The 14,099-nt window shown below is 42.0% G+C and overlaps 1 protein-coding gene across 1 annotated transcript in view; it reads left to right on the top strand.

Annotated features, from left to right (window-relative positions):
• MMT (methionine S-methyltransferase) overlaps positions 1-14,099 on the top strand; it is a 42,499-nt gene extending 28,400 nt beyond the window's left edge. The window contains exon 12 of the mRNA XM_089160786.1: positions 13,521-14,099. Coding sequence (XP_089016912.1) covers positions 13,521-13,850 — 330 coding nt within the window. The 3' untranslated portion in view covers positions 13,851-14,099. The remainder of the gene's footprint in view (positions 1-13,520) is intronic.

The raw sequence follows: 14,099 nt of genomic DNA, 5'->3' as shown, positions 1-14,099 counted from the left end.
CCCCAAGTCATCCCCCTTATCGGTTTTCATCACCGACAGTTCCTAGACCTCTCCCCCTCACCCTTGTCTCACATATGTCTGGAATTCCCTCCCCCTATCATCCCCTCCACCCAGGATACATTAGTTTGGCTTCCTCAACCTCTAAAACCTTCACCATGCTTGGAACTTGGTTCGATCCCCCTCCCTTTCCCCCACTTGGCCCCCCTTGTCTAGTTCAAAGGTCACATCCCTTAGCACGCCCTCACCCTTTGGAGAACTCTAAACCATGCTCTCCTAACCCAGGCTTTCCTTATCTCCTGCCACATCCTTGCGAACCCCAATTGTATCCTTTGTTGGGCTGGTACTAAGGATATTGAGCATTTATTTTTCTCCTACCCTTTCTCTAGTTCCATCTGGAGAAAAGCCCTTGGATACATTTGGCCTCGCTCTCGTCGCTCCTTCGGGTTTGATCGTGACTGGTCTTGGATTTTGAGTAAATTCCCAAGTACCTCTATTTGTGACCGGATAGGTAAGCTTGTCTTTGGGGCTATGATCCATCATCTCTGGTGGGAGCGGAATCTCAGGCGTTGGACTTCTAAATCACGCTCTTGATTCGATCTGGAATGCGATTTATTTTGATGTATCAGCTAGACTCATTTGTATTTCCCATCCCTCGGTTGTTGATTCCCCAAGGAACAGACTCATTGTTGTCTCCTGGTGTCTCAACTCCCATTTCATCCCTTCTCCCTGATCCTTCCCAGTTTGGATCTTTCTTGTAGTTCATTGTTTGTTTATACTGTATTTATGCTACACTCACACCCATTGTAGAACATTCTATTTGAAAAAAAATTCAATTTTGGGGGAAAATCTTACCTTTGTTGAAGATCTAGTTGAAGTAGGCTTGAATGATGATAATCTGTTGTTGTAGATGTGTTAAGGATGTTTAGAAGTTGAATCCCTATCAAATTCCTGCAAAACATCAAATTTTCGGCCAATTTTGAAGGTTGCAGTGAGAGAGAGGCTTGAGATAGGCGAGATATGCCTCTCTCAAGCGAGATAGGGGGTTTTAAAACCCCGTAAACAAGTGGTTGGACCACCTTTGGCGAGAACTTGCGAGATGGCGAGATCTCCCATCTCTCCCCTCTTGTCTCTCCTCTCGTCTCGCTATCTCTAGATAACGAGATATCTTGCAAGATCTCCCACCATAGTTACCTCTCCTAGTCCTTTTTCGGTTGGGAATTTGATCTTCATATGTTTGGTTGATATAATCGCTCCCAACTTCGTGAGGGATGGCCTCCTAAGTATGACATTGTATGTTGGGAGTTTCCAAACGACTAAGAAGTTTACCCGAATAGTAGTCTCTTTCGGAAAATTTCCAACTGTCAAGTCTAGTTGTACAGACCCTTTTGCTATCGTTGAAGATCCAGCAAAGCCATACAGGTGGGTGGAAGATGGCTTCAACAAATCCTCCTCCATCTTCAACTTTTGATATGCTTCATATGACAAAAGATTTGCAGATGATCCTGTGTCCACTAATACTCTGTGTACCTCCCGACGGCTGATCTCTACCTTGATCACAATCATATCATCATGAGGTGTGCATACGCCTCTCTCGTCCTCTTCATTGAAAACGATACTCTCCTCAACATTCGGTCTCTTTCTCTTTAGTGCTTCTCCTGAACCCACAAACTTAGACTTTGCTTTCAACTTTCTGAGGGATTCGGGCTTTGGTCCCCCAAATATAGTGAGAATCGGAGATCGGCTAGCCCCTACAATCTCTTTTCCTTTTTTGGACTGGGGAGCCTCAGCCCGTCGATCCCTACTTTCCGATCGCTCCCTTCTCTTTTCATTAGTGGCTCTCCTGTCCCAATCGTCGCCTTAGCCTTTCACAAAGTTGGATAAATGCCCTTGGGATATCAATCTTTCAATGTCCGCCTTCAAGTGTCTACACTCGTTTGTGTAATGTCCATAGTCTTTGTGGGAACGGCAGTACTTTTCCATATTTCTTTCTCTAGGCTTGGCAATCATTTTGGGTGGCCATCTAAGGATGTCTTGATCTTTAATTTGCATTAAGATCTCCGACTGTTGAGTATTTATTGGCGTATACTTTGAATGGTCAGGCGAACATTGCCTCCAACTCGAATGTTGTTTTATTCCCCCATCATTGTTCGGTGCCTTTGAACCTTGGCTTTTTTCTGAAGCCTTTTGTTCTTTATTGGTTGTCTTCATCTCTCCATGTTGAGCGTCTAGGATCTCAGTTACTTCACTTTGCTTTTGACATCTCTGTACAAGCTCGGGATATGTGGCTGGCATATCTTGTAACAGTAATTTCAAAAGTCGCCTATTGGAAAGGCATATGAAGAGAGCTGTCTTGGCTACCTGTTCGTCCAAGTTCTCGATCTCCATGGTAGCCTTGTTGAATCTTTGCAAGTAGTCCTGAATAGATTCATTCCTTCCTTGCTTGGCAGTGAATAAAGTCTCTTCGGTCTTCTTGGTCTGAATCCCACTTTGAAACCGACCAATAAACTTTCGGGCTAGTTCATCAAAATTAGCAATTCTTTCCGAAGGTAAGTTCGAGAACCACTTCTATGCTGCCCGCGTGAGCGAAGACTCGTACACTCTACACAATATTTCATCAGAGTTACCATCAACAGCCATTGTCGGCTGGTAGTAACTCATGTGGGCAATTGGATCTCTAGACTCATCAAATGGAGAGAAAGGTTGGCAGCCTAAAATTATGAGGGGACTTGTATCTGGCGATGCCATCTACGAACGGGGTTTTTCTGATGATTGAATAAATGTAGTTGGTCCTTTTCCCCTTGCGAGTTGTCCCAGCTTCTGGTTGATGTCTGCTAGTTCTCGAGTAATTTGTACTGCCCGAGTGCCAATCGTTCAAACGCTTTCTCGTCCTGAACGTTGAGATGTTGCTGTGTGCGTGTGCACTCCATGTTCGAGTCTGATAAGAGTTCTAGGTCGACTTCCTTGTGCACGGTCTTGAACATTCTATTAATCTCTTTTGGGCAGTTCCCTAGTTCTTCTCACTCCCGATTGCTCTTCCTGAACTCCTTGTGGATCTTGGTTTCTCTCTTGCCTAATGTTTTGGCCCTCGGTCTGTTGTCTATTTCTCCGAGGAGAACGCCCTCGGACTGGAGAATTTCTTATCCCAGCCCTTCATGCTCGTCCTTGGGCTTCTTTCCTATCATGGAGATTAGGATGTCTTAAAGCTCTTAGGCGTCTAGCCACCGTTTGAAGCATTTGCTGCATTTCCAAAAATTGGATTTGCATCTGGTTCATCTACTCCTGGATTATTGGTACCATTTGAACTTCGTCATTTGGGTTGTTCAGGCGATCTCCTCTGGCAACTTCTTCATATTTGTCGATTTCTTTGTCACAGACACGATCTCCTTCAGGGGGTTTCCTCCTAGAGGAGGAGGAAGGTTTTGATTCCTCAGAGTTGCAGATCTAGCATCCACTATAGCTTTTTGAAGCGTTTCCCACAGATGGCGCCAAATGATGCGTCCAAAAACTGATCCTCCTTCAAATACTTGATTAATGACCTGCAAAATTGGGTTAAATGTGGCTAGACTGCACGATCGGGTGGCCACATTTGAAGGCTAAGTCAGTAATGGATCACCATAGAGCTTTGACTAGTTGCAGAGCTTAAAACGAAAATGATAATGGAGGGAAAACGATTCAGATACCTCAATTATGCGTGAACCTATAGTTTATATAGGGTTTACCTTCCTTCCTTAACCGTTGGATTCGTTCGTTTTTCTTGGTGATTGGGGCAATTTCCTTTCTTAGCACGATCGCCCACCTCGCGTTAGTGGTAATTATCCTTTATAACTCGATTACATACCCTGAATTCTACGGGATCACATTTATTTCTATAATAGTGAAGTTCCTTCACCCTTACGTAACCGATTGGTTCGAACTCTGGTCCGGCCTTGACCACGATTGAACCCGTTCCCGACCGGAGTCCATGACCCGATCATGGTTAAACCCGGTTTGGTGTTATTTTGTCCTCATTAGAGAGTCACTCGGGGTCCTTATGCAAATACAAGCGGCTTCCCAGAGTCGCATATTAGGTGGGCATGAAGGAAGCTGTAAGGAAATTTGTGGCTGGCTATGAGACTTGTCCGCGTAGTAAACAGCAACCCGTGGAGCCAGCAGGCCTGTGACAACCTTTACCCATTTCGCACCTGATATGGGAGGACATTAGCATGGATTTTGTGAGGAGCCTACCAAACACTCGAGGAGCAGATACTGTGTCGGTTGTAGTGGATAGACTCTCCTAGTACGGTCATCTCATTCCTCTCATTCACCCCCACACTGCGAAAGATGTAGCATTGGTTTTCAGCAAAGAGGTGATCCAACTCTACAGGTTTCCATAGTTGATTGTGTCAGACTGCGGACTGGGTACTTTAGTAGCAGTTTTTGGAGGGAGCTCTTCAAGATGGCTGGTACCAACCTCAAGTTCACCTATCATCAACAAATGGATGGACAGACCAAGGGTTGAATGGTTTGAGAATCCTAACTTATGAGTGACATAGCAGGCCTTTATTTATATTAGTAATATGGAAAAAAGAAAAGAAATATTCTTAATGTGGGACTATTACAATAAGATATCCTAACAGACAATTCTACCCTTCTAAATAGTACCTATTGTATTACACACTCCCCTTCAAGTTGGCACATAGATATTCATTATGCCCAACTTGTTAATAATATTAACGGAGACTTTGGTACTTAAAAAACTCTTTATAAGCACATCAACCCATGATCTTTTCCTTGACGAAGTACTTGTCAACATGGTAGAAGATCTCGCTCTCTCGAGAGATCTTGCCACCTTGAAAAAGAGAGATCTCAACCATCTCGGTGAGATATCGGTCGAGATATACAACTTTTTGGCGTCAACTCAGTGGCCCATCTCGGTGGGTTTTAGGGTCCCAATTGGGTTGAAATTTGGTATTTAGCTTATTTAAGGCCTTTTGAACACGTTGGTGGCCTTGGATTTGTTGGAAACAACCCTATGTATGATTTCTAAGTCAACCCATAGTGTGAAACCGAAATGTAGTAGGATTAGGGAATGCAATGTTATACAACATGTAATATAGAACCTTTAAGGCATATAAATGAAAAGCAAGTATATCAAATGCATCAACTAACTTAAATGTTATCAAAATTCCATCCATATGAGTATCAAAATCTCAATTTTCAAGAATAAAATAATTATACAACCATTAGAAGTTCTATATAAGTCATTAAATCATAAATTCATAAGATGAGTAAAGAATGATTGATCTTCCTTGTTGTAGATGTGCTAAGAGTAGTTGTAAGTGAAAGTTCATCCAAAATCTACAAAAAAAAGGTGAAAATTGAGAGTTCCAACGAGATCCAGGGCGAGATATGGCGAGATATCCCAACTTGCTGCTCTCGCCCTCTGAAAAAACAAATCTCGCGAGATCTCCCACCATGCCTGTCAATCTCCACATTTTTGGTTGTGTCTTGCTGTATCAGATTATGAGCTATACTGATTGTTGACTTAACATTTGCATACAATTATATAGGTGTCTCATAATCTAGTCCAAGGTCTTGAAGCAGTCTCTTCAGCCGCTGAACACTTCACAAATACCTTGTGCCATTGCTTTAAATTCAGCTTCAGCACTGGGGCTAACAAATACCGCCTGCTTTTTACTCCACGTTACCAAGTTGTTCCCACATAAGTAACTAACTAGAGGTAGACCTTCTATCATCAGGACACCCTCCCAATCTGCATCTATGTATGCCTTGATCTTCAAGTGTCCATGAGAGTAAATCAAAACTCCTTTTCCTGGAGTAGCCTTTGAGTATCTTAAGATTTGGTAGAGTGAATCTAGGTGTGAAGAGTAGGTATCACACATATACTGGCTTACAACACTGACAACAAGCATAATGTTTGGTCCAATATGAGATAGGTAAATCACTTTCTGTACCAACTTTTGGTAGCCAGTCTTATCTATTGGTTCTCCTTCCTTTGCCTTCAAATGTGGGTTGGGCTTTATAGGAGTCCTAGCTGACTTGCAACCAACATTCCAGTTTCAATCAACAAATCAAGAGTATACTTTTTTTAAGAGGGAGAAATACCATTGGCCGAATATGCCAATTCCAGTCCTAAGAAGTATTTGAGTTTCCCCATATCCTTGATCTCAAATTTGGTTCCGAAGAAATTCTTCAAGGGTTAAATCTCTTCATCACTACTTCCCTTGATAACTATGTCATCTACATACATTAGTAGTAACAATCATATGGGAGTTCACTTTCTTAATGAACAAGGTGTAGTCAGCATTGCTCTGTTTGTAGCCAATGGGCACCATGGCTTTATGGAATCTCCCAAACCAAGCCCTTGGAGACTGCTTCATACCATAGGAGGCTCTCTTTAACCTGCAATTTTTTTCCTGAGTCTCAGTAGTAACGTATCCAGGTGGTATATCCATATATTCCTCTTCTTGAATTTCTCTGTGGAGAAAGGCATTTTTCATGTCAAGTTGTTGCAAGCTCCATCCTTGATTTACTACACACGAAAGAACTGCCTGAACTCTATTCATCTTGGCAACTAGGGCAAATGTCTCTTGATAGTCTACCTCATAGGTCTGACTGTCTGAGTAAAACCTTTAGCTACCAATCTTGCTTTGTATCTTTCCGCAGTTCCATCTGCCTTGGGGTTTGATGACGAATACCCACTTGCACCCAATAGTCCCCTTTCTTGTAAGCAAAGTCACAAGTTCTCATGTCCTTTTTTTCCTTCCAATTTGAATGATTCAGTGCCTTCTACAATGTGCTAGGAATAGGAGTAGAGGGCAAAGAGGAAACAAAGCTATGAAATTCTGGGGTGGGGACTGATATGATACAAATTTAGAGATTGGGTGGTTGGTGCATGTGCGTGGTTGTTTCCTTAATGCAATTGGTAAGTTTAAAGAGGGATCAAAAGTTGGTTTAGAAATAGACTCACCAGGAGTAGTTGCTTAGGGACTAGGAGCAGAAGCTTCCAATCGGCTAGGTATTGTTGGGGGCCCATCTCTTACTAATCGCTGATGATATGTCTTCAAAGGTGATGTCAGAGTTGGTTGTTGCTCCCCTGCACATCACTATCCTGGTCCATCAGTTGTTCCTGTTCGGTTAACTCCATCTTCCAAGTGAGGTTCATCAACAAGAATTTTAGGTGGACTATCTTAAGGAGGGACAAGGACCAAAACCTCTTCGCTAGCACTCTCCCCTTGAAGAGGTGTAGGGGTAAAAAAGGGAATTAGTTCCTAAAACACAACATCCATGTATACAAGCATTTAACAAGAGGCAGGATGATAGCATTTATAGCCTTTCTAGGTAGCTGAATAACCAAGGAAAATGCACCATAATCCATGTGGATCAAGCTTACTATGGAGATGATGATTTTGGGCAAAAGCTACACACCCTACACCTTAGGAGGAATAGTAAAGGCTGTTGTCACTTTGGGGCTTCAAGGGGACAACATTATTGCAAAACTCAGGATAGCATTCGGTTGATGAGATAGGTTGTAATGAGAATGGCATCCCTTAAAAAACGAGGAGGTACATTCATGATAAATGTAAGGGAGCAGGCAACCTCGAGGTGTTTATTTTTACATTTGGCTACTCCATTTTGAGGTAGAGTCTTAACACCACTAGTATAATGGATAATCCCATGATTAGCTAAACAAGAGGAAAATTCCCCACCTGAATATTCAGTCCCATTATCAGTGCACAAGATTTTCACTATAGCCCCAAACTGGGTAATAACCATTTTGTGAAAAATTTTGAAACAGGAAAAAACATCACTCTTTTAATGGAGTAAGTAAGCCCATGTGGTTTAGTAGTTCTTGTGCAACAATCAATAAAGGTGACAAACCAACGATAACTGGAAATAGAAACAATATGAGATGGGCCCCACACATCAGAATGAATAATTGAAAAAGGAATATTACTACAGTTATCTAAAATAGGGCAAATATAAGTAGTTTGCTTGGCTAAAATGCAAGCGTCACAATGAAAATCATTTATGCTAGAATGCTTAACTAAATGTGGAAAAGCTTAGATAAAGTGGGTAGAGGAATGTGGTTTAAATGGCGATGTCACTGTAAAAAAGTGAAAAGAGTAGGAGAAGCGGAACCAGACACTGTATTTAATGTTGATGGAGATCCGTTTAGTAGATAAAGCCCCTTTGTTGTTTACCACTGCCATTTGTACGCATTGTTTCTAGGTCTTGAAACACACAATAGGAAGGAAAAATGTTATTTTACAGTTCATATCACAAAACTACTAATGGACAGAAGATTAGCAGAATACTTAGAAACATGCAAAATAGAAGATAACTTTAGGGAAGGCGAACATATCATGGAACCCTTTCCAATGACAGTGGAAAGAGACCCGTCAGCAATACAAACATTATGATTTAAGGGAACAAAAGAGTGTGTGAAACAAGGTAGAAGATCCAGTCATATGACTAGTTACACAGAGTCAATTATCTAGGAGGAATGACTCGATGTGACACTGTGAGTCTGTGACATCCGAAGGTACCTGTGGTAGGATGTGTATTTGAAGGGAAAACTATGGCAAAAGCGACACTTGCATTGAAAGTTGGCGTAGAAGAAGATACTTCAAATCTGGTCATTGACTAACGAAGCTGCTGGAGCTTATCTGAGGAAAGAGGTGTTGGAGCACTTGGTTCTGCTAGATTGGCTTGATGAACAGATGCTTGAGGGTTTCCACTTCAATTTGCATTCCTTCCTCATCCATAGGAATTGGCTGGACAACCATGCAGCTTCTAGCACTTGTCCTTGGCGTGACGTTCCTGGCCACAATAATCACATTTAACTAATGTACGGGAAGAGTCACCTACACAAGTTTGGTTGCCTCCTGTACCAGCCACCAATGCAAATCTCTCTGGCATCTAAGTGTGCACTATTGCTGTTTGGCGACTATCTTCAGTGTCAACCATGACATATGCTTGCTCCAAGGATGGAAAAGGCTCCTATGAGAGGATCTGAGCCCGTACCTGATTAAACTAAATATTTAGGGCTGCCAAGAAATTATAAACCTGAAGTTTATCTTCTCACTTCTGATAGGCAACGACATCAGCAATATAGGTTGGAGTAAGATGCTCGTAGAAAACAAGGGTCTAATAATATCCGCAAAAAGTATTATAGCACTGAGACAAAATTCCTCCTATTGCAACTGATGGATTTCACACCGAATCTCGAAACATTGTGCATCATTTTCCACCTTTGAATAGGTTTCCTTGGCAACTTTCCAAATAGTGGTAGCATCTGGAAGAAGGAGATAGCTCTCTGCAATACTGGATTCAATGGAATTAAGAAAAAATCTTATAACTAGGCATTCAATAATCTTGCACTTGTCTTGTGTTGTATCAGGAGAGGATGGCTTGAAAAAGTACCATGAAGATGGCCTGTAAGGCCATCAGCACCAACCGCAAGAGAAACAGAGTGAGACTATTGGAGATAGTCCCGTCAAGTTTGACAGTGGTCATTTGGAATGGGAAGAAATCGCATTCCCATAAAAATGGAGTTTCCTTAATTCCAAACACACCAAAAGAGCGAAGGTTACTGAATCGGAGGCCACCACACAGAATCAAACAGAGAACTGATCTAAAAAATAGATCACATAATCAATGGGTAAAAATAAACCCTTGGTAGGATAAAAAGTGGTGACCGCCAAGGGAGAAGAGACATAGAAGGGAAGTGGTGAATAAAACACGGTTTTAGGAGGTGAAAAACAAGGAAACGAAGGGCATTAAGGGACCTAGAGGCCTCACAGCAGGGTTATGAAGGCCTTAGGTGCCTCGCCGGTTTTAGGAGGTGAAAAACAAGGAAACAAAGGGCATTAAGGAACCTAGAGGCCTCACATCAGGGTTATGAAGGCCTTAGGTGCCTTGCAGTTGGGTCGCAATGGCCCTAGGAGCCCTCTCAGGAGATGGCAAGGGGCTTAAAGCCTATCGCATGGCTGGTGGAAAGCTGGAGATGGGTCTCTATAGCCCTAGATCCTGTAAGAGAGAGGCAATGGCTGTAGGGCTATCGTAGGGCTGAAGAGAAGCTGGCGGTGGGTAGAGACACCCCTAGAAGCCCCGCAAGAGAGAGGCAAGACCCCTAAGAGCTATCACAATGCTGAAGGGAGATTGGTTGTGGTCCTAGGACCAGGTGATGGTATCGACAATGGTTCTAAGCCACCGTATGAAGAGCGATGGTTTTTTGGAGAGGGGAGAGTAGAGGGCAGTGGTGCTCAAGGTATTTTCTCTTAGGATTTCTCAAATCTAATAATCAAATCTTTGGCTCTGATGCCATGTTGAATGGTCTAAGAAATCCTGACTTATGTCTTAGTGACATAGCAGGCCTTTATCTATATTAGTAATATGAAAAGAAGAAAACAAATATACCTGATGTGAGACTTTTAAATAAGATATCCTAACAAACAATTCTACCCTTTTAAATAATGCTACTGTATTACAACACCAAGCTAATAAGTCAGGGCTTGGTAATGTACCTCTAGTGTTTTCGTGCTCATCAGCCAAAGGATTGGATCACTTGGCTCCCCTGGGCAGGATTTTAATATGACATGACCTACCACTAAGCCACCAAAATGACACCATTTCAGGTTGTCTATGGAAGGGAACCACTAGCACCGATTTGTTCCTTCATGAATGTGACTGGGTTTTAGATGAGCTGAAGTTTGACTTGCGGGTGGCTTAAGATCGGTTGTGTGTTTAAGCAAGCTGACATTGACAGGACGTAAGTTACCACATAGGTGAGGAGGCATAGTTGTCAAAGCGTCCGCCTAGGCGGCAAAGCGGTTTTTCAACAGCTTAATTGACTCCCAATCTACAAAGGAACTCCGAGGCCCGAAGTGACATAGAACCTATTTTTTGCTCCGGGGGCGCTGCCCCCACACTCCCGCCAGAGTGGGACCCCATGCCTATCGGCAATAGAATGTGAAGCATGAGCCATACTTAACATCAAGAATCAATGAATCAGTAAATGCCTAGGCGGACGCTTTGACAACCATAGTTTGATGAGATGAACTTATGTTTATGTTCTTTTTAAATAATTTTGAATAATTATGATTCTTGAATGCTTTTTTTTTGGATGAATGTGACTATTCAACATTTGTTTAGCTTATTATAGAAAGTAGTTGGATTGAAAAGTAGTGTAAAAATAGTTGAATTGAAACTTTTTGACCCAACCGCTTTGATCGCCTTATTGCCGCCTAGGTGCCGCTTTATTGCCTAATCACCTAGTCGGGGCCCCAACCGCTTTGGTCACCTTGCGGCCTTGACAACTATGTGAGGAGGTTTTCCTTAAACTTCAGTTGTACCAGTTCAAGAAGCTGACCAAGTGTCCCAATGAGAAATTCAGCCACCGCTATTATGGTCCCTATCCAATCGAAGTCCAAATAGGACCAGTGGCCTACAACCTTCAACTTCCACCTGACTCCAAGGTGCACTGTGTTTTTCATGTTTGCTAGTTGAAAAACTCAAAAAAGTGGTGGGGACTCGCATTACTACTCAGACCCTTCCCTCTTGTTTAGCTGAGGATTGGGAGTTGCAGCTGTCTCCAAAGGAACTACTGGACAGTTGCTACTCATCAAGGGGGAGTTTAGAAGTGCTGATCCATTGGAAGAATCTACTAGCCTGCGAAAACACTTGGGTGGACTTTGTGGACATGTGCAGCCAATTCCTAGATTTTCATCTTGAGGACAAGGTGAAACTGAAGGAGAGGAGTGTTGATAGGCCTCTAATACCCAAGGTGTACACATGCTAGAATAGAAGGGCACAAGGGATCAACCCCAGCTCAACATGTGGAGACAAGATCAACAAAAAGTAACAACAGGAAACAGGTGGCAGAAGTCATTGGGGGGCAGGCTGGGCAGCCACAACCATGCACACCTGGAACTTGGCAGGAGAAAGTGGTCCACAGTGACAGCAGTTTGGTAGGAATATTGTGAGTATATGAGGGGGAGGAATAGCAAAGGGGAGGTAAGCAAGAACAGAGCAAAAGAAAGAGAAAGCTGAGCTTGCAGGTGAGAAGAGGACTCTCGAATGGAGAGAATAGCAGTTTGTATTCAGGTTAGATAAGTGATACATAGTGGAGTTTTGCTGAACAGATTTTATTTTGCTTATTCGAAGCTGCTGAATCGATGAAACAGTCCATTACAGGTTCCATTAATGTCTATACTGTGTTATTCTTCTATGGTATGTATGTGTGTGGTCTGATCTGAATGAGTGTTCGATAGTGTGGAGGGCCATGAGTGAGGTGAAGAACTGGTTCTTAACAATATATCTTGGAATAATCTGGCTCCAGTTAAATTACAGTGTAAAAAATCCATACAAACAGTTTTCAGTGGATTCTTCAGCCTCATAGCAACCTAGCATCTGTCAACCAACCTTTGACTGGCAAATGATTCACAATCACAAAGTTTACCAACAGGTACTGCCGAAGTTCCTTGACCTTCAACAAACTGCTTAAGTCCAGATGTTGTGAATATAATCACTTCCCATTTAAGCCTTGGGCAGTCATGTTAAGCTTTCTTATAAGTTTTGACACAACTCTTCCTTAAAATTTTGAAATATGGTTCATTTTCTTTCTTTAGTGAGAAGCTTTACAAAAACTAATTGAAAACCCTAGGCCCAGGGATTCCTTACGCACCCTGTTTCCTCAGAATAGAAATCTTTCAGGCCCCAAATGGATTGTAGCCATAGCTAACCTGCATGTTTGTGCAACTCTTACAAGTCAGAGCATTGCATTTCCAATTTGCCTTTGGTTCTTGCTAAATCATTGAAGCCAATCAGTAAAATCTCAAACAATGCTGTTAATTGTTGCCTAACAATTCGTCTTCAGTTCTTGCTACAAAATTAACTGTAGTCTGTAGTGTAATCCCAACCTAACTAAGCAAGCTCTCAATCTCGTTTGCTGCTGTGCTTTATTGTTTCAGAGGCTTTGCTCCTCTCTTTTATCTCACGAGTGTTGGATAAACACATTGATGCCTAAGAACGATGAAGATACTAAGATGGATGACAAATATACTGGCCCTTAAAAGAGTCAAGCCTCCATCATGTATTAAGTTTTACAATTCTGCAACTCTCTGCTCTCTTCCAACTAAAAGCTTAGTACTATGCTCTTTCCCCAGTCCCCCCCACCTTTGTCACCTGTATTCTGTACAAACATGCAACCGCCATTCTAAGCCAAACTTTGCTCCACATTACAATTCACTCATTGGGTCTATACCTTGGGCTCTATATATAAATTGCATTCACATGGCAAGAAGCAATATGGATTTGGATAAATTCATACACTAATTAGAACTTTTTCTTTTTTGGGAGTTCACATGTTGGACTTCACCAAATAGTTGATAGGGAGAGTCTTTTCAGTGTTTTCTTTCTTTATTTCTCCTAATGTTATTGCACTCATTAGTTGGATTCATTATAATTACTTTATTATGTCCTTCTATGTGATTATTTTGTGTGGCATCATGCAAAAGGTTCTCCAAAGATGTGGTTGGGAAGTGCTTCAATGTTGTGGTGGTGTCTCTATGGTAGCGAAACCAACAGCATATCTAGGCAAGACTTTCAAGCTTAATCCATCTTCCAAGGATGGAGATGCCAACAATTTTGCTGATGCTTGTGAAATTGAGCTCAAAGAATCCAATTTCAGGGAAGCTGTTCTCAGGGCGACTGGTTTATGTATCAACAGTGGTTCATGGACTGGAATCTCCAGTTACTGTCGGTTCACGTTGGCATTAGAAGACAATGAATTTGAAAAAGCATTGGAATGCATAGTCAGCTTCAAGAAGGCCGTTCTTGGTGACTGAAAAAACTAGTCTATCATTACGACAATTTTGGCATCATCATGTTTCAGCTATTCTGCAATTAGGTAACCTAAAATTGCTGGATTCATTTGCTGGGGTAGTTTTCTTTTGGCATAAAACATGTTACTCCTTTGGAGGTCTAAACCAGCAATCTCTGACATATACTGAAAAGAGACATTAATATGAAAATGCTTCTGGTTGTCATTTTTGCGATTATTGTAATTTGGACAAATATTGTGGTGGTTGTTTTTC

This window comes from Hakea prostrata, chromosome 7 (assembly GCF_041222555.1).
Source record: "Hakea prostrata isolate BN-2017 chromosome 7, UWA_Hpros_2, whole genome shotgun sequence".
Taxonomy (NCBI): Eukaryota; Viridiplantae; Streptophyta; class Magnoliopsida; order Proteales; family Proteaceae; genus Hakea; species Hakea prostrata.
The sequence above is the reverse complement of the archived record's forward strand: the minus strand, read 5'-3'. Positions and strand labels throughout refer to the sequence as shown.